The following is a 21,463-nucleotide window of genomic DNA, read 5'->3' as shown; positions in this document are numbered from 1 at the left end:
CTGGCTTCAGGCCGACGGTTGCTGTAGCCGGGCCTCATGGGCTTCACTGGAGGTCTCCACAGTCGGGAGCCTGGCCCTGGCCCGCGGTTGCCAGTCGTTTGCCCACGCGCGTGGCCTGGGCCGTCGGTGCACCCTACACTTCAAGTTCAACGGTGATGCCACCCTCTACGTGAGGGTGTTTGGGGAAGATGGTCGCCGCGTAGGGTGTTGCCCCGAGGGTGACGACCGCGGCTAGGAACCCGGCTCCGGCGATGACGGAGAGGGCAGCGCTCGCGCGGCAGGCGGCGCTCAGGGTTCTTCAAGCTTCTCCGGCTCTTCTTCAGGCGGCGGCTCTTCTAGCAGCGACCGTGGTCAGCCCCCACGCCGCTGTATCTGCTTGGGAGGTGGCAGCGTGTCCGCCCACCGTCGCGCCCTGGTGAAGCGCGAGAGGGAGTCCGCCTGAGCTCCGGAGGCAGCTCGGGCTTCCCTGCGGGCCGGTGTGAGGCGAGCTGCACCAGATTTGTTCTTCCTTTTCCTTTTTCCTGCATAAAAAGGACAGTAGCGTGGGGCCCCACGGGGGCGTGTATGGGTTATTGCTGTTAATCATCATTTTGCTTTCTTTATCGTACCTTCCGGCTACGTGCCCGTGCGTGGATGGTTCCCGGCCCCAGCCGCGGGGGCGACCGACCCAGGCCCTGTGTTTGTGTCGCGGTGCCCAAGGGGCACGGACTGGAGGGGTGCTCCTGCAAGGGGCCCAGGTCGCGAACCCTTTGAATGACTAGGATAGGAACACTCGCAAGGGCGCTCGGCTGCCTCCCTCGCGAGGCCTTGCTCAAGAGAAATCGAGGCATGAGAATGAAAAGCCGAAGAACCACAAGCCAAAGACGGCAACAACTTCAATAAAACTTCGAATGAGAAGGAACAAGCCAACTGCGGAAACCAAATGAAAAGCCAAATCCGGCACCTAGTCTAGTCTTCGACGTCTTCTCACCAGCGCGGAGCTAAGTGCTGCCACTGGGCATGGGAGGGAGCCCCAGGGCCTGAGGCCGGCGCTCCTGAGACTCCGGGGCGTGTACAGCCCCAACTCATTATTACGTGAGAGTGTCACGGGCGGCGAGCTTCACAGGCGTTGGCCTTCTTCACAGGCTTCGGGCCTTTTCGAAAACGCAATAGCTTCACAGGCACTCGCCTTGCTTCACAGGCTCTGGGCCTTTTCCAAAACGTGATAGCTTCACAGGCACTCGCCTTGCTTCACAGGCTCTGGGCCTTTTCCAAAATGCGATAGCTTCACAGACACTCGCCTTGCTTCACAGGATCTGGGCCTTTTCCAAAACGTGATAGCTTCACAGGCACTCGCCTTGCTTCACAGGCTCTGGGCCTTTTCCAAAACGCGATAGGTTCACAGGCACTCGCCTTGCTTCACAGGCTCTAGGCCTTTTCCAAAACGCGATAGCTTCACAGGCACTTGCCTTGCTTCACAGGCTCTGGGCCTTTTCCAAAACGCGATAGCTTCACAGGCACTCGCCTTGCTTCACAGGCTCTGGGCCTATTCCAAAACGCGATAGCTTCACAGGCACTCGCCTTGCTTCATAGGCTCTGGGCCTTTTTAGGGGTAGAACCTTCGGAGGTGCTGGATGTTCCATGCATTCTGGACCGGCACTCCCTCCTGAGTCTCCAAGCGCGCGGAGCCGGGCCTGGAAACATGAACAACCTTGAACAGGCCCTCCCACATGGGAGAGAGCTTGTGCAGTCCCTCCCTGGAGAGAACCCGCCTGAGCACGAGGTCTCCTACCTCAAGAGTCCTGGGGTGGATGTTGCGGCAGTGATATCGCCGCAGCGCTTGTTGGTACCTCGCCGCTCGCAGCGCGGCTTCTTGTCGACGTTCCTCCTCCAGCACGAGGTCCATCCCCCGCATGGTGTCCTGCTGCGCCTTGTCGAACGCCAGGACCCGCGCGGAGCAACGTCTCACCTCGTGAGGGAGGACCGCTTCCGCTCCGTAGACCAGGAAGAACGGGGTCTCTCCAGTTGGCTTGGTCGCGGTGGTGCGGATGGACCACAGCACGGACTGAAGCTCATCGTACCAACCTCTGCTGCAGGCCTCCAGCTTCTTCTTGAATGTCCTGGTCTTGAGGCCCCTCAGGACCTCCGAGTTTGCCTGCTCGGCCTGGCCGTTGCTTCGGGGGTGCGCCACTGAAGCATAGCATATCTGCGTTCCAAGGTTAGCACAGTATGTTTTGAACAGGTTACTGGTGAACTGCGAACCGTTGTCCGTGATGATGCGATTCGGCACCCCGAACCGGCTCACGATGCCCTTGATGAACTTGACCGCGGAACTCGCGGGAATGGTACGAACAGCCTCTACTTCAGCCCACTTGGTGAACTTGTCCACGGCAATGTAAAGGTAGCGGTAGCCCCCTGGCGCCCGAGGAAACGGGCCCAAGATGTCCAGCCCCCAGACTGCGAATGGCCATGAAAGGGGGATAGTCTACAAGCCTCCTGCTGGCTGATGGATCTGCTTGGCGTGGAACTGGCAGGCTTCACAAGCTTTCACTAGTTCCACGGTGTCATTGAGCGCGGTGGGCCAATAAAACCCACTGCGGAACGCCTTGCCGACGAGGGTCCGTGATGATGAATGATGTCCGTAGTCTCCGCCGTGTATATCTTCCAGTAGTTCCTTCCCTTGCTCCCTGGAGATGCAGCGTAGGGACACATCGTTTGGTCGCTTCCGGTAGAGCTCTCCATCTTTGATGCAGTATGCTGTGGCCTGGCGTGCCACTCGCTCTGCTTCCTCCTCCTTCCTCTGGCAGGGTCCCTTGCGTTAGGTAGCTCCGGAGCTCCGCGATCCAACATCCCTCCTGAGGTTCCATCGTCAGGAGCAGGCATGCTCCCGAGGCCGGGCCACAGGCCGGAGCTCCTGAGGCAGGTGGCTGGGGGAGCTCCTCCCGGGGCTGAGCCGTGTTTGATAATGATGGTAGGCTGAAGGCTTGAAGAGCCGCTCCTCAAAAACGCCAGGCTCCTGAGGTAACCGCCTGGACACGCGTTTGGCGATGTCATCGGCTTCTTGATTGGTGCCACGGGGCACATGCTGCAACTCCAACCCCTAGAACTGCTTCTCCATCCTGCGGACCTCCGCAAGGTAGGCTTCCATGTGCTCATCCTTCGGCTCGTACACCTTGTTGGAGAAGTTGACAAGGAGCCGCGAATCGCCCTTGATGGTGAGGCGTTTCACCCCCAGGGCAGCTGCGGCCTTCAAGCCCGCTATTAAACCTTCATACTCCGCTATGTTGTTGGAGACCTTTTCACCTTGTTGGAAACAGAGCTGCACGACGTAATAGAGCTTGTCCTGAGTGGGCGATATAAGCACCGCCCCAGCCCCAGTGCCGTTCCTGGAGAACGCCCCATCGAAGTACATGACCCAGCCTTCTGGCGCCTCGCTTCCCGGGGACAGGGACTGATCCTCATCGGCCTTGAGGCATGGCACCTCCATCCATTCTGCCACGAAATCCGCCAACGCTGCTCCCTTGATGACTCTGGTCGTGCTGAATTCGAGCTGAAACGCTTGCAGCTCTATGTTCCACTCAGCGACCCTCCCAGCTGAATTGGGGCTCCTGAGCACTCTCTCCAGGGGGTATGACGAGACGACCTTGATGGGGTGACCCTCAAAATAGTGCTGCAGCTTGCGCGATGCCACCAGTAGCGCGAGGAGGAGTTTCTGAGGCATGGGGTACTGTGCCCTTGCATCCCGCAACATCGTGCTGACGAAGTACACTGGGTGCTCAACAAGGTGGAGTGCGTCAGTGCTGGTGGCTCCCTTCGGAGACCTTGGCGCCTCTTGAGGCAATGAGGACTCCTAAGACTGGCCATCTGGGAGTGGGGCCTCTTCCGCGTCCGGTGCGCCCCTCTGCGACGGCTGATCTCCTCAGCCGCTGTAGCGGTTTCTGTGGGCCTTCCCCGTTCCTGTTCCGCCTCGTCGCGGGCCGCTGCTGCGGTTTTGATTCGACGCTCCTCTCTGACTGCCACCAAGGGTGCGCTGGCGGAGTAGGGAGTGGCGGTGAGGTAAAGCACCAGGGGCTCTTGAGGGCGTGGAGCCACCATGACCGGTGGTCTGGTCAGGTATCTCTTGAGATCCTGGAACTCCTTGTCGGCCTCGTCAGTCCACTCGAAGGGCCCCTTTTTCTTCATTAGCTGGAAGAAAGGTAGCGCTCGCTCCCCCAACTTGGAGATGAAGCGCCCTAGCGCGGTCACGCGCCCCGTGAGCTTTTGCATTTCTCTAAGGGTCTTTGGCGGGCTCATGTCTTCCACTGCCTTGACCTTCTCCGGGTTAGCCTCGATGCCTCGGTGGGACACAAGGAAACCCAAGAGCTTGCCCGAGGGGACTCCGAACACACACTTCTCTGAGTTGAGCCGTAGGTTCACTGTGTTGAGGCTCGCGAAGGTTTCCTCCAGGTCTTGTATCAAGGTCCTAGCATCCCGAGATTTTACCACGATGTCATCGACGTAAGCTTCAACATTCTTCCCGAGCTGCGGGCCCAGGGTGATGTGCATCAGCCGCTGAAAGGTCGCCCCTGTGTTACGCAGCCCGAATGGCATGCATGTGTAGCAGTACACCCCACACGGGGTTAGGAAGGCTGTCTTCTCGACGTCTTCTACCGCCATCTTGATCTGGTGATACCCAGAGAAGGTATCCAGGAAGCATAACAGGTCGCATTCCGCGGTGGAATCGACGATCTGGTCGATGCGGGGGAGCGGGAATGGATCTTGCGGGCACGCTTTGTTGAGGTTGGTGAAGTCGACACACATGCGCTCCTTCCCTCCCTTCTTTGGCACAACGACAGGGTTGGCCAACCAATCTGGGTATCGGACCTCGTGAATGACCCCAACAGCCTCTAATTTGCGGGTCTCTTGGACGATGAAGGCCTGCTTTTCTGTGGACTGCTGCCTGGCCTTCTGCTTCACAGGGCGCACGTTGGGGCACACGTTGAGGTGATGCTCGATTACACTCCTGGGGATCCCTGCCAACTGGTCTGGCTCCCAAGCAAATACCTTCTTGTTTGCGTGCAGGAACCCGACCAGGGCCTCTTCTTGCTCGGGTTTGAGGTGGGCGCCTATGGTGAAAGTGGCGTTGGTGGACCCGTCCTCATCGACGGGTATTTGCTTGGTTTCTGCCTTGTCTTGGGTGAACAACTGCTTCTTTTTGGCGGGCGCAACTCCCTTGGGCTCGGGGGCCTCCAAGTCGGCGGGCTGTGCCGACGCCGCTGTCTTGAAGACGAGCTTGAGCACCCGCAGAGCGTCCCCGGTGTCCCCGTGCACGGTGAGGACACCGCTGCTCCCGGGCATCTTCATGAGGTTGTACGCCGGGTGCGTCGCTGCCATGAACCTGGCCAACGCTGGGTAGCTGAGGATGGCATTGTAGGGGAGGCCGATGGGGGCGATGTCGAAGTCGACCAGCTCCGTGCGGAAGTTGTCGTAGGTGCCGAAGGTTATTGGGAGCCAGATCTATCCCAAGGAGCTGGACGATCCGCCCCCGACGCCTGAGAAGGGCCGGCTGGGTCACAGCCGCTCCTGGGGTATGCAGAGGAGATTGAAGGCCTCGACCGAGAGCATGCTGAGGCCCGCGCCGCCATCAATGAGGGTTCTAGTGATGGCCACCTGGCAGATGGTGGGGGTGCACAGCATGGGGAGCGCACCCGAGCAGGCCGAGTTGGAGGGGTGGTCCTCCGAGCTGAAGGTCAGGCCGGTCTCGGGCGCCGCCCGATCCAGGGGAGCCCCCTGCCGCGTGGAAGCGGCGCTGACCCGGCGGATGAACGGCTTGACGTGGTGACTTGTGGGCGGCGCCTGTGAGCCGCCTAAGAGGGCCGCGACGATCGTGGGTGTTGATGCAGCATGATAGACGGGGGAGAGGTTGCGGGGCTCCATAGGCGCGCAGAGCGCGCGGGGCGAAGAACCAGCTGGGGTGAGCGTGGGTGTTGCGGTACGGCCGTCTTGCCGCACGGACAGATGCTGGGACAATGCTTGCTGCCGTCACCCGCCGGGCCGGTGGCGGCGTTGACGGCAGGTGACGGGGAACGGCGAGGACGCCCGCCGACAGGGGCCATCTGGGCGACGCGGGAAGCGGGCGCGGTCCGGCGCTCCGCACGGGCCCGACGAGCGTCAGACATGGGCGTGATGGTCGGAGGAGAACGGGGTGGTGGTAGACGAATTCTGGTGCACCCCTACCCGGCGCGCCAAATGTCGGATTCCGGGTTCCGGCAGACCCTTGAGGTTCGAACACCGGGGTGCGCGCGGAGATTTCGCCTCCTACCTACGTGCACCCCTCCGCCATGCTAGGATCTAAAACCACGGGAAGAACAACACAAGAGACATAGGGTTTATACTGGTTCGGGCCACCGTTGTGGTGTAATACCCTACTCCAGTGTGTGGTGTGGTGGATTGCCTCTTGGGTTGATGATGATGAACAATACAAGGAAGAACAGCCTCGCGAGGGTCTGTTCTTGGTTGGGGCGATAAACTGCTCAGTGGAGTTCAGTCACCTTCTCTCTCTCTCTCTGCCTCCAGCCAAAACCGACCGAACCCCCTCCCTATGTGGGTGGCTGGTCCTATTTATAGAGGCCCTGGTCCTCTTCCCAAATATCGAGCGGGAAGGGAGCCAACAATGGCGGGCTAATTTGAAGGGGACAGCAAGTATTAGCTATCCTGACAAAAGTAGTCTTCGCCTGCGCAAAGCTCTGGTGATGACGCCGTCTTGGGCTCCACGGTGACCTCCGTCTCGTAGTCCTCCTAGTCTTGGTCTCGTTGCACCAAAATGGCAACCTTTGCCTGATGCCTCAGTACTCCACGGCTGTGCTTGCCCCCTTTGCACCAAAGAGGAAAGGAGGACGCTGCGCGGGCTGGCACCCGCCTGGCGCCCTGAGTCGTCATGGCTTGCGTCACGGGCACCTCGCGAGGTACCCCGCCTTGATCTCTCCGCCTCCTCATGAGCCAGCCTGACGAGGCCGTGCCTGAGGAAGCTCCACGTCTTCCGCCCCGCGAGGCTTGGCCCCTCGCGAGGGTCTTGGGATTGTGTTGGTGAAGATGGGCCGTGCTGGGCCCCCCTTTGAGCCACGCCGCAGGCCGCAGGAAGGCAAGTCTGGGGACCCCCGTTCCCAGAACGCCGACACAAACTATATGATTTTGTAGGGATGAACTTTCTTTGGCCATGTTATTTTGAGAAGACATAATTGTTTAGTTAGTATGCTTGAAGTATTATTGTTTCTATGTCAATATTAAAATTTTGTCTTGAATCTTATGGATCTGAACATTTATGCCAAAATAAAGAAGAATTACTTAGAGAAATATGTTAGGTAGCATTCCACATTAAAAATTCTGTTTTTATCATTTACCTACTCGAGGACGAGCAGGAATTAAGCTTGGGGATGCTGATACGTCTCCAACATATCTATAATTTTTTATTGTTCCATGCTATTATATTATTAACCTTGGATGTTTTATATGCATTTATATGATATTTTATATGTTTTTTGGGACTAACCTATTAACCCAGAGCCCAGTGCCAGTTTCTATTTTTTCCTTGTTTCAGAGTATCGCAGAAAAGGAAAATCAAACGGAGTCCAATTGACCTGAAACTTCACGGAACTTATTTTTGGAAGGAAAGCAACCTGGGAGACTTGGAGTCCACGTAAGGGAAGCAACAAGGAAGCCATGAGGCAGGGAGGCGCGCCCACCTCCCTGGGCGCGCCCTCCACCCTCGTGGGCCTCTCGTGGCTCCCCTGACATATTCCTTCCTCCTATATATACCCATATAGCCTAAAACGATCGGGGAGCACAATAGATCGGGAGTTCCGCCGCCAGAAGCCTCCGTAGCCACCGAAAACCAATCTAGACCCGTTCTGGCACCCTGCCGGAGGGGGAATCCCTCTCCGGTGGCCATCTTCATCATCCCAGTGCTCTCCATGACGAGGAGGGAGTAGTTAGCCCTTGGGGCTGAGGGTATGTACCAGTAGCTATGTGTTTGATCTCTCTCTCTCTCTCTCGTGTTCTTGAGGTGATACGATCTTGATGTATCGCGAGCTTTGCTATTATATTTGGATCCTATGATGTTTCTTCCCCCCTCTACTCTCTTGTAATGGATTGAGTTTCCACTTTGAAGTTATCTTATTGGATTGAGTCTTTAAAGATTTGAGAACACTTGATGTATGTCTTGCCGTGCGTATCTGTGGTGACAATGGGATATCATGTGATTCACTTGATGTATGTTTTGGTGATCAACTTGCGGGTTCCTCCCATGAACCTATGCATAGGGGTTGGCACACATTTTCGTCGTGATTCTCCGGTAGAAACTTTGGGGCACTCTTTGAGGTCCTATGTGTTGGTTGAATAGATGAATCTGAGATTGTGTGATGCATATCGTATAATCATACCCACGGATACTTAAGGTGACATTGGAGTATCTAGGTGACATTAGGGTTTTGGTTGATTTGTATCTTAAGGTGTTATTCTAGTACGAACTCTAGGGCTGTTTGTGACACTTATAGGAATAGCCCAACGATTGATTGGAAAGAATAACTTTGAGGTGGTTTTGTACCCTACCATAATCTCTTCGTTTGTTCTCCACTATTGGTGACTTTGGAGTGACTCTTTGTTGCATGTTGAGGGATAGTTATGTGATCCAATTATGTTATTATTGTTGAGAGGACTTGCACTAGTGAAAGTATGAACCCTAGGACTTGTTTCAACGCATTGCGATACCATTTACGCTCACTTTTACCATTAGTTACCTTGCTGTTTCTATAATTTGAGATTACAAATACATTTATCTACTATCCATATACCACTTGTATCACCATCTCTTGGCCGAACTAGTGCATCTATACAATTTACCATTGTATTGGGTGTGTTGGGGACACAAGAGACTCTTTGTTATTTGGTTGCAGGGTTGCTTGAGAGAGACCATCTTCATCCTACGCCTCCTATGGATTGATAAACCTTAGATCATCCACTTGAGGGAAATTTGCTACTGTCCTATAAACCTCTGCACTTGGAGGCCCAAAAACGTCTACAAGAAGAAGGTTGTGTAGTAGACATCAGTTGATCATGTTAATATGATGCTTCATAGGAGCTGCGGCCGAGGTGGAGTCCCTCCAGAAGGCTCTGAGCGAGGCCCAGAAGAAGGTGGAGAAGGAACAATCCACCCGCAAAAAACACGAGTCAAGGGTCGGGGAGGTTCAGCCGGAGCTTGAGGACACCGTAAAGAAGTGCGATTCCTTGGAGCGCAAGATTGCGGACCAAGAGTCCGAACTTTCTAAGGCCTGCCAAAGCGCACAAGAGGCCGGGGTTGAAGCTCAAGGCACCCTCCGGGAAGTCCAGGAGTCCAAGAAAATTGCGGCGGGTAAGACCTTTATTATGCAGAGCAAATTTGTGAAGAAAAGGTACCTCTTACTGACCCGGATTTGGAGTTCTCCAGGAGCGTTTGCGGATCTGCCTCGCAGTGTGGCTGATGCTGCGCAGTTCTTCCGAGCCAAGGAGGGAAGCTCATTGGAGAAGTTGTTCTGGTCACAATACCTTGCGCTAGAGAATCCGATGGCCCTCAACGATCAGCTGAAACAGCTATCTGAACTGCATAGGGTGGCCGGATTGGCCATGGAGGATTTACTAATCCGTCTATGGCCTGCCGAAGCCGTACCCAGCAGCCACTTCGGGCTCGTGAAGCGGCTAGTCGATGCCTGCCCCCGGCTTGATGCCATAAAGTGACCGGTCTGCATCGAAGGTGCGTGGATGGCCTCCGCCCGCGTCAAGGTGCAGTGGGCGAAGATGACCGCCATCAAGCTTGCGACCGAGGGGCCGCCTGAGGGCAAAGAGCACCGCACGCCCGAGTGCTATTTTGATGACGTCCTGGAAGGATCCCGCATTGTAGCGGGCAGTGTGCGAAGGACATTATCTTTGAATGAATGTATTTGTGTTTATCCAATCCTGTATGATGGAACAAAGCCTATATGTAATATATTGCTTATTTTTTCAAGAATATTTCCTCCTATGCAGCCGTTTATTTAAATCTGAGAGTTCGCCAGTCGTTGGCTTTAGCCCCCACATAGATAGTATGGGGGTGTTCGGATTGGAACCTAAACACACTTGACCCAAGAGTTTGTCCCCTAAAGGAGGTGTTTAGTGCATCGAACCAGGCAATCGGACTATGTGGCTTTATCACCCTCACTTAGCCATAGGAGTTTGACAAATAAGAGTATAGGCGCAACCCCTAGTTTGTTTATCCGGATGTCGGTGTCAAAACTGGCGGATCTCGGGTAAGGGGTCCCGAACTATGCGTCTAAGGCGGATGGTAACAGGAGGCAGGGGAAATGATGTTTACCCAGGTTCGGGCCCTCTCGATGGAGGTAATACCTGATACGTCTCCGTCATATCTGTAATTTTTTTATTGTTCCATGCCAATATTCTACAACTTTCATATACTTTTGGAACTTTTTATACTATTTTTGGGACTAACATATTGATCCAGTGCCTAGTGCCAGTTCCTGTTTGTTGCATGTTTTTTGTTTCGCAGAATATCCATATCAAACGGAGTCCAAACGGGATAAAAACTAATGGAGATTTTTTTTGGAATATATATGATTTTTGGGAAGAAAAATCCACGCGAGACGACGCCCGAGGGGGCCACGAGGCAGGGGGGCGCGCCCCTGACCCTCATGGCCACCCTGTAAGGCGGTTGATGCCCTTCTTTCGCCGCAAGAAAGCTAATATCCGGATAGAGACCGTGTCAAAATTTCAGCCCAATCGGAGTTATGGATCTCCGGGAATATAAGGGTAGAATCTGAGAACGCAGAAACAGAGAGAGACAGAGAGACAGATCCAATCTCGGAGGGGCTTTCGCCCCTCCCACACCATGGAAGCCAAGGACCAGAGGGGAAACCCTTCTCCCATCTAGGGAGGAGGTCAAGGAAGAAGAAGAAGGAGGGGGGCCTCTCCCCCTCGCTTCCGGTGGCGCCGGAGTGCCACCGGGGGCCATCATCATCACCGCAATCTTCACCAACAACTTCACCGCCATCAGCACCAACTCTTCCCCCCTCTATGCAGCAGTGTAACCCCTCTCTTACCCGCTGTAATCTCTACTTAAACATGATGCTCAACGCTATATATTATTTCCCAATGATGTATGGCTATCCTATGTTGTTTGAGTAGATCCGTTTTGTCCTATGGGTTATTTGATGATCGTGATTGGTTTGAGTTGCATGTTTTATTATTGGTGCTGTCCTATGGTGCTCTCCGTGTCGCGCAAGCATGAGGGATTCCCACTATAGGGTGTTGCAATACGTTCATGATTCGCTTATAGTGGGTTGCGTGAGTGACTGAAACACAAACCTGAGTAAGGGGGTTGTTGCGTATGGGATAAAGAGGACTTGATGCTTTAATGCTATGGTTGGGTTTTACCTTAATGATCTTTAGTAGTTGTGGATGCTTGCTAGAGTTCCAATCATATGTGCATATGATCCAAGTAGAGAAAGTATGTTAGCTTATTCCTCTCCCGCATATAAAATTGCAATAATGATTACCGGTCTAGTTATCGATTGCCTAGGGACAAATAACTTTATCGTAACAAAAAGCTCTTTACTAAAACTAACTTAGTTGTGTCTTTATCTAAACAGCCCTTACTTTTTATTTACTTGCTCTTTATTATCTTGCAAACCTATCCAACAACACCTACAAAGTACTTCTAGTTTCATACTTGTTCTAGGTAAAGCGAACATCAAGCGTGCGTAGAGTTGTATCGGTGGTCGATAGAACTTGAGGGAATATTTGTTCTGCCTTTAGCTCCTCGTTGGGTTTGGCACTCTTACTTATTGAAAACTGTTGCGATCCCCTATACTTGTGGGTTATCAAGACCTTTTTCTGGCGCCGTTGCCGGGGAGCAATAGCGTGGGGTGAATATTCTCGTGTGTGCTTGTTTTCTTTATCACTAAGTAATTTTTATTTGTTGTTCTTAGTTGTTTTCTATCTTTAGTTATGGGCAGGAAACGCAAAATACCAAAAAAATTAGTTGTACCTACTAAGCCAATGGTTGAAGAACCACTCAAAATCTATCACACTTCTAAAGCTTATTACTTGGATCATCTTCGATCCCTATGTGCTCGTGCTGAAACCCCGACTAGCTTAGTTGAGGGCAAATCTTTAGATGAGCATGCTTGTTATGTGCGACACCGAATATCTCAAAAAGGGAAAAATTTACTGGGTCAAATTCATCGTTTGCAATGCTATGTTTGGAATTTATGCCAAATATATGATACTTGTTGTTCTAAAAACCCTAAGAAACACCTTCCCTATCAATGTGAGTTTAGTGATAATGGAATCGTATCTTCGTATGCTATGGGTGTTTATAGTTACTATGATGTACAACAAATTGAAGAATTTGTTGCTTTTAAGGGTGCTTATGAAATTGCTTCTTTGATTGAAACGTATGATGCTACTCTTTACAAATCTGAAATTTTTGACATACTTAAATATTGCTATTATAATTATGCTTCTAATGCCTATGTAGAACCATATATTGAGGACTACCCCGCTGTCCAAGAAGAGACTAATATTTTGCAGGAGTCTATGGAGGAAGAAATTGATGAAACTGTGAACTCATTGGATGAAAAAGATGAGGAGGAGAGCGAAGAACAAAAGTAGGAAGAGCGGATTAGCTACCCATGCCCACCTTCTAATGAGAGTAACTCTTCAACTCATACATTGTTTAATTTCCCTTCGTGCTTACCGAAGGATGATTGCTATGATGATTGCTATGATCCCGTTGATTCTCTTGAAATATCCCTTTTTGATGATGCTTGCTATGCTTGTGGCCAAGATGCCAATATGAATTATGCTTATGGAGATGAACTTTCTATAGTTCCTTATGTTAAACATGAAATTGTTGCTATTGCATCCACACATGATAGTCCGATTATCTTTTTGAATTCTCCCGACCACACTATATCGTAGAAGTTTGCACTTATTAAGGATTATATTGATGGGTTGCATATTACTATTACACATGATGATTTTGATGAATATAATATGCATGTGCTTGCTGTCCCTACTTGCAATTATTATGAGAGAGGAACTATATCTCCACCTCTCTAGGTTTCCAATACAACAAAATTGCAAGAAACTGTTTATACTATGCATTAGCCTTTACTATGTGTGCATGAATTGTTCTTTTATGACATGCCGATGCATAGGAAGAGAGTTAGACTTCGTTGTTACATGATATATGTTACTTTGTGCTCACTACTAAATTACAAATCATTGTTAATTAAAATTGGCTTTGATATACCTTGGGATCCGGGTGGATTCACTACTTGAGCACCATATGCCTAGCTTAATGGCTTTAAAGAAAGCTCTGCCAGGAAGACAACCCGGAAGTCTTAGAGTCATTTATTTCTGTTGAGTGCTTTCATATAGTTTAAAAACAACAAAAATAAAGAGGGGAACCCAAAACTTTTTCAACAAGGAAAGTGAAAGTGAGAAAGACAAGCATTGTTGAAGTGGGAGAGCTCCTTGAACTTTGTTCATGCTCACTGAAACTTTGTGAATCTTTATTATAGAAACTTTTCAACAAAAATAATTATCCCCTTGTACAATTCCATTGTATTATAAAAATAATGTGCCAAGGTTTGCCTTTAGGATGTTTACATTTGCTTGATGGTTTGTACGGTGCAGGACAGAAACTTTGGCTGTAGTGCACGATTTTAAATTTTTATCTGGAACGTGAAATGGTTCTGATTCTTTTTGCACTGTCTTCCTATACAAATTTTTTACTTTTCCTAATTTTGGTAGAATTTTTCAAGTATCAGAAGTATGGTGAATGTTCAGATTATTACAGACTGTTCTGTTTTAGACAGATTCTATTTTGATGCATAGTTTGCTTATTTTGATGAAACTATCAATTTATATCAGTGGATTAAGCCATGAAAAAGTTATACTACAGCATACACAATGCCAAATCAAAATATGAATTGGTTTTCAACAGTACTTAGAGTAGTGATTTGCTTTATTATACTAACGGATCTTACCGAGTTTTCTATTGAAGTTTTGTGTGGATGAAGTGTTCGATGATCGAGAAGGTCTCGATGTGAGAAGAAGGAATAGAGGCAAGAGCTCAAGCTTGGGGATGCCCAAGGAACCCCAAGTAAATATTCAAGGATACTCAAGCGTCTAAGCTTGGGGATTCCCCGGAAGGCATCCCCTCTTTCAACAAGTATCGGTATGTTTTCGGATTCGTTTCGTTCATGCGATATGTGCAATCTCGGAGCGTCTTTTGCATTTAGTTTTCATTTTTCTTTTATGCACAATGCTGGTATGAGGTAGTCCTTGGTTGATTTATAGAATTCTCTGTGCACTTCACTTATATCTTTTGAGTATGGTTTTATAGAATGCTTCATGTGCTTCACTTATATCATTTGAAGTTCGGATTGCCTGTTTCTCTTTACATAGAAAACCGCCGTTTGTAGAATGCTCTTTTGCTTCACTTATACTTGTTAGAGTGTGGGCATACCTTTTGTAGAAATAATTAAACTCTCTTGCCTCACTTATATCTATTTAGAGAGATGACAGGAACTGGTCATTCACATGGTTAGTCATAAAATCCTACATAAAACTTGTAGATCACTGAATATGATATGTTTGATTCCTTGCAATAGTTTTGCAATATAAAGATGGTGATATTAGAGTCATGCTAGTGGGTAGTTGTGGATTGTAGAAATACTTGTGTTGAAGTTTGTGATTCCCGTAGCATGCACGTATGGTGAACCGTTATGTGATGAAGTCGGAGCATGATTTATTTATTGATTGTCTTCCTTATGAGTGGCGGTCGGGGACGAGCGATGGTATTTTACTACCAATCTATCCCCTACGAGCATGCGCGTAGTACTTTGTTTCGTTAGCTAACAGACTTTTGCAATAAGCATGTGAGTTCTGACTAATGTTGAGTCCATGGATTATACGCACTCTCACCCTTCCACCATTGCTAGCCTCTCTAGTACCGCGCAACTTTCGCCGGTACCATAAACCCACCATATACTTTCCTCAAAACAGCCACCATACCTACCTATCATGGCATTTCCATAGCCATTCCGAGATATATTGCCATGCAACTTCCATCATCATCATATACATGAATTGAGCATCATTGTCATATTGCTTTGCATGATCGTAAGATAGCTAGCATGATGTTTTCATGGCTTGTCCATTTTTGATGTCATTGCTACGCTAGATCATTGCACATCCCGGTACACCGCCGGAGGCATTCATATAGAGTCATACTTTGTTCTAGTATCAAGTTGTAATATCGAGTTGTAAGTAAATAAAAGTGTGATGATCATCATTATTAGAGCATTTCCCTAGTGAGGAAAGGATGATGGAGACTATGATTCCCCCACAAGTCGGGATGAGACCCCGGACTTTAAAAATAAATAAAAGAGGCCAAAGAAGCCCAAATAAAAAAAGAGGCCAAAGAAGCCCACCACAAAAATAAAAAAATAAAAGAAAAAATGAGAGAAAAAGAGAGAAGGGGCAATGTTACTATCCTTTTACCACACTTGTGCTTCAGAGTAGCACCATGTTCTTCATATAGAGAGTCTCTTGAGTTATCACTTTCATATACTAGTGGGAATTTTCATTATAGAACTTGGCTTGTATATTCCAACAATGGGCCTCCTCAAGTGCCCTAGGTCTTCTTGAGCAAGCAAGTCGGATGCACACCCAGTTAGTTTCTTTTGTTGAGCTTTCATACATTTATAGCTCTAGTGCATCCATTGTATGGCAATCCCTACTCCTTGCATTAACATCAATTGATGGGCATCTCCATAGCTCATTGATTAGCCTCGTTGATGTGAGACTTTCTCCTTTTTGTCTTCTCCACATAACCCCCATCATTATATTCTATTCCACCCATAGTGCTATATCCATGGCTCACGCTCATGTATTGCGTGAAAGTTTATGAGTTTGAAATTATTAAGGTATGAAACAATTGCTCTATGTGCGTTATAATTTTGCTCTATGTGCTTCACTTAGATCTTTTAGAGCACGGTGGTGGATTTGTTTTAAAGAAACTATTGATCTCTCATGCTTCACTTAAATTATTTTGAGAGTCTTAATAGCATGGTAATTTGCTTAATAATAACATGATTGGTATTCAAGATTTGTGAAACTTTCTTTTGACTGTGTTGAATACTAAGAAAAGTTGGATGCTTGATAATTGTTTTGAGATATGGAGGTAGTAATATCAAAGTCATGCTAGTAGAGTAATTGTGAATTTGAGAAGTGCTTGAGTTAAAGTTTGCAAGTCCCGTAGCATGCACGTATGGTAAACTTTATGCAACAAATTTGAAACATGAGGTGTTATTTGATTGTCCTCCTTATGAGTGGCGGTCGGGGACGAGCGATGGTATTTTCCTACCAATCTATCCCCCCGGGAGCATGCGCGTAATACTTTGGTTTTTGATGGCTTGTAGATATTTGCAATAAGTATGTGAGTTCTTTATGACTAATGTTGAGTCCATGGATTATACGCACTCTCACCCTTCCATCATTGCTAGCCTCTACGGTACCGTGCATTGCTCTTTCTCACATCGAGAGTTGGTGCAAACTTCGCCGGTGCATCCAAACCCCATGATATGATATGCTCTTTCACACATAAACCTCCTTATATATTCCTCAAAACAACCACCATACCTACCTATTATGGCATTTCCATAGCCATTCCGAGATATATTGCCATGCAACTTTCCACCATCCAGTTTGTCATGACACATCCATCATTGTCATATTGCTTACCATGATCATGTAGTTGACATAGTATTTGTGGCAAAGCCACCATTCATAATTTTTTCATACTTGTCACTCTTGATTCATTGCATATCCCGGTACACCGCCGGAGGCATCCATAGAGTCATACTTTGTTCTAGTATCGAGTTGTAATCATTGAGTTGTAAATAAATAAAAGTGTGATGATCATCATTTAATAGAGCATTGTCCCAAAAAAAGGCCCAAAAAAGAGAAAATAAATAAAAAGGGGCAATGCTACTATTCCTTTTTCCACACTTGTGCTTCAAAGTAGCACCATGTTCTTCATATAGAGAGTCTCTTGAGTTATCACTTTCATATACTAGTGGGAATTTTCATTATAGAACTTGGCTTGTATATTCCGATGATGGGCTTCCTCAAATGCCCGAGGTCTTCATGAGCAAGCAAGTTGGATGCACACCCACTTAGTTTTCAGTTTGAGCTTTCATACACTTATAGATCTTAGTGCATCCGTTGCATGGCAATCCCTACTCACTCACATTGATACCTATTGATGGGCATCTCCATAGCCCGTTGATATGCCTAGTTGATGTGAGACTTTCTTCTCCTTTTTGTCTTCTCCACAACCACCATTCTATCCCACCTATAGTGCTATGTCCATGGCTCACGCTCATGTATTGCGTGAAAGTTGATAAGGTTTGAGAACGTCAAAAGTATGAAACAATTGCTTGGCTTTTCATCGGGGTTGTGCATGATTTGAATATTTTGTGTGGTGAAGATGGAGCACAGCCAGACTATATAATTTTGTAGTGATAAATTTCTTTGGCCATGTTAATTTGAAAAGACATGATTGCTTTATTAGTAGGCTTGAAGTATTATTGCTTTTATGTCAAATGATAGACTATTGCTATGAATCAGTCGTGTCTTAATATTCATGCCATGATTAGATATGTGATCAAGATTATGCTAGGTAGCATTCCACATCAAAAATTATCTTTTTTATCATTTACCTACTCGAGGACGAGTAGGAATTAAGCTTGGGGATGCTGATACGTATCTGTCGTATCTATAATTTTTGATTGTTCCATGCCAATATTCTACAACCTTAATATACTTTTGGCAACTTTTTATACTATTTTTGGGACTAACATATCGATCCAGTGCCCAGTGCGAGTTCATGCTTGTTGCATGTCTTTCATTTCGCAGAATATCCATATCAAACGGAGTCCAAACGGGATAAAAACTGGTGGAGATTTTTTTGGAATATATATGATTTTTGGGAAGAAAAATCCACGCGAGACGATGCCCGAGGGGGCCACGAGGCAGGGGGCGCGCCCCTGACCCTCGTGGCCACCCCGTAAGGCGGTTGATGCCCTTCTTTTGCCGCAAGAAAGCTAATATCCGGATAGAGATCGTGTCAAAATTTCAGCCCAATTGGAGTTACGGATCTCCGGGAATATAAGAAATGGTGAAAGGGTAGAATCTGAGAACGGAGAAACAGAGAGAGACGGAGAGACAAATCCAATCTCGGAGGGGCTTTCGCCCCTCCCACGCCATGGAGGCCAAGGACCAGAGGGGAAACCCTTCTCCCATCTAGGGAGGAGGTCAAGGAAGAAGAAGGAGGAGGGGGGCCCTCTCCCCCTCGCTTCCGGTGGCGCCGGAGTGCCACCGGGGCCATCATCATCACCGCAATATTCACCAACAACTTCACCGCCATCATCACCAACTCTCCCCCCTCTATGCAGCGGTGTAACCCCTCTCTTACCCGTTGTAATCTCTACTTAAACATGGTGATCAACGCTATATATTATTTCCCAATGATGTATGGCTATCCTATGATGTTTGAGTAGATCCGTTTTGTCCTATGGGTTATTTGATGATCATGATTGGTTTGAGTTGCATGTTTTATTATTGGTGCTGTCCTATGGTGCTCTCCGTGTCGCGCAAGAGTGAGGGATTCCCGCTATAGGGTGTTGCAATACGTTCATGATTCGCTTATAGTGGGTTGCGTGAGTGACTGAAACACAAACCCGAGTAAGGGGGTTGTTGCGTATGGGATAAAGAGGACTTGATGCTTTAATGCTATGGTTGGGTTTTACCTTAATGATCTTTAGTAGTTGCGGATGCTTGCTAGAGTTGCAATCATAAGTGCATATGATCCAAGTAGAGAAAGTATGTTAGCTTATGCCTCTCCCTCATATAAAATTGCAATAATGATTACCGGTCTAGTTATCGATTGCCTAGGGACAAATAACTTTCTCGACACAAAAAGCTCTTTACGAAAACTAACTTAGTTGTGTATTTATCTAAACATCCCTTACTTTTTATTTACTTGCTCTTTATTATCTTGCAAACCTATCCAACAACACCTACAAAGTACTTCTAGTTTCATATTTGTTCTAGGTAAAGCGAACATCAAGCGTGCATAGAGTTGTATCGGTGGTTGATAGAACTTGAGGGAATATTTGTTCCGCCTTTAGCTCCTCGTTGGGTTCGACACTCTTACTTATCGAAAACTGTTGCGATCCCCTATACTTGTGGGTTATCAATACTTGTGGGTTATCAATAGAACATCAAGCTAGCCTATGGTATGATTGTCTATTGTCCTACGGACTAAATGCTTCGGTTTATATAGACACTGGAGGGGCTAGGGTTACACAAAGTCGGTTACAAGGGAGGAGATCTACATATCCGTATTCCTAGCTTGCCTTCCACGCCAAGGAGAGTCCCATCCGGACACGGGAGGAAGTCTTCAATCTTGTATCTTCATAGTCCAACAGTCCGGCCAAAGGATATAGTCCGGCTGTCCAGAGACCCCCTAATCCAGGACTCCCACAGTAGCCCCTGAACCAGGCTTCAATGACGATGAGTCCGGTGTGCAGATTCGTCTTCGGCATTGCAATGCGGGTTCCTCCTCCGAATACTCCATAGAAGATTTTGTACACAAGGATAGTGTCCGGCTCTGCAAAACAAGTTCCACATACCACCGTAGAGAGAATAATATTTCCACAAATCTAATCTGCTGACACGTTTGACAGCACGACATCATGCCACGGACCAGTCTTTATTCGAACCGTTTTTCTCAACTAGCATTGCACATATCGCGAGGCGGTTTTCCTGACATGTCTTGTTAAAGCAGGGATCGTGTCCCCCTTATTACGGGATTCTCATCAATACGGACGTGGGTAACCGAATCATGCCTGTTGGTATGACTCCTCGATCTTAGGCAAGTCCCAAACGGCCATGAGGAGGACGCTTGATATTCACACTCTTTATAAAGAGGCCAAGGCCTATCCTTTTTTCCCTCTCGTGCTCAATCAAATCCTTCCCCTGCCTCGAGTTCCAACACCCAAGGCTCAGGTCAGGCGCTTCGGACCTTCAACCATGTTCGGATCCAACCTCCAAGGTTGGTGGATGCCTTCCTCTGTCGCAGAGGAGGACATCAAGAAGCTGAGAGAGGCCAGGTATCTGACCACTGAAATCTCGCACAGGCTGCCTGCCCGAGGGCTGGTCATCCCCACTCCCAAACCCAACGAGAGTGTTGTGTTCATCTCTCACTTCCTCCGAGGGCTAGGCCTCGCTCTGGATCCCTTTGTTAGGGGGCTCATGTTCTATTATGGGTTGGATTTCCATGATTTGGCCACGGATTCCCTCCTTCACATCTCGTCGTTCATCGTCGTGTGTGAGGCCTTCCTCCGCATTACCCCACACTTCGGCCTGTGGCTCAAGACTTTCAATGTGAAGCCGAAGATGATCGAGGGGCGTCACGCAGAGTGCGGAGGTGCCGTAATAAGCAAAAGCGCTGATGCTCCATGTCCCGAGGGTTCCTTCCCAGAGGTGTCCAGTTTATGGCAACGGGAGTGGTTTTGCATCACAGCTCCCCGGAGTACCAAGTGGGTAGCCTCCCCAGCCTTTCGCTCAGGCCCTCCACCACAACTGACATCATGGATCAACAAGGGGCTGAAGTGGGGGCTAGTAAATGACGTGCCGATATTGCAGAGTCGCATCCGAGATCTCCTTGAGAGAGATGTCAGCCTGGTCATGGTAATGCAAGTCATGCTAGTTCGTCGAGTCCAGCCTTGCAAATGTCGACCCCTCCGTATGTGGGAATTCAACCCGGAAGGACCACGAACTATTCAGCACTTCCTCGGCATGACGCTCGAAGAGATGTACAAATTGTTCTTCGGACCCGAAATAAAGTGTCCGGACACCACCGAGGATGCGGGTCTAAGCTGTAATCACCCCGATACCCAAGTAAGTAATCCCATGGCCGAACACGATGTCTTTTTATTTATCATAACATCATTATGAAAAGTCGCTCTTTGACCAGGACTGGATAGCAAAGGCGAAGATGATCAGGTGTTCGTCCCCAATCCAGTACTAGCCAGGATGCTCGAGCTGGCACCTTATCAGGTGCCCTCAGGGGAAGATAAAGGGGGGAATAAAGAGGCTGAAAGCGGGCCTCACTCACTATTCATCCAAATCGGGGGAATTAGCGCCTTCGCGAAGGAGGATAACCAGGGAAAAGAATCTGACATTCCCTCTCCCCAAGGAAGGAAGAGGACCACCTCTGAAGACCCGGAAACAAAGGTTTCCAAACGGGGGAAGAAATCTTCGCCAGAGGGTCCAGCCATAGAGGGTACTCTTGCCGCACAGTGCCCGCAAAGGGATCATCCCTCGACCGAGCTGTAAGTAA

General features: G+C 48.6%; 1 protein-coding gene across 1 annotated transcript in view; it reads left to right on the top strand.

Moving 5' to 3' along the window:
* The first annotated feature begins 251 nt into the window (after positions 1 to 251).
* Positions 252 to 21,463, top strand: part of LOC123083739 (vegetative cell wall protein gp1-like) — a 68,688-nt gene continuing 47,476 nt past the window's right edge. Inside the window, exon 1 of the mRNA XM_044505685.1 lies at positions 252 to 391. Within this exon, the coding sequence (XP_044361620.1) occupies positions 252 to 391 (140 nt within the window). The remainder of the gene's footprint in view (positions 392 to 21,463) is intronic.

The sequence above is a fragment of the Triticum aestivum genome, chromosome 4A (genome assembly GCF_018294505.1).
Source record: "Triticum aestivum cultivar Chinese Spring chromosome 4A, IWGSC CS RefSeq v2.1, whole genome shotgun sequence".
NCBI classification, from domain to species: domain Eukaryota; kingdom Viridiplantae; phylum Streptophyta; class Magnoliopsida; order Poales; family Poaceae; genus Triticum; species Triticum aestivum.
The sequence above is the reverse complement of the archived record's forward strand: the minus strand, read 5'-3'. Positions and strand labels throughout refer to the sequence as shown.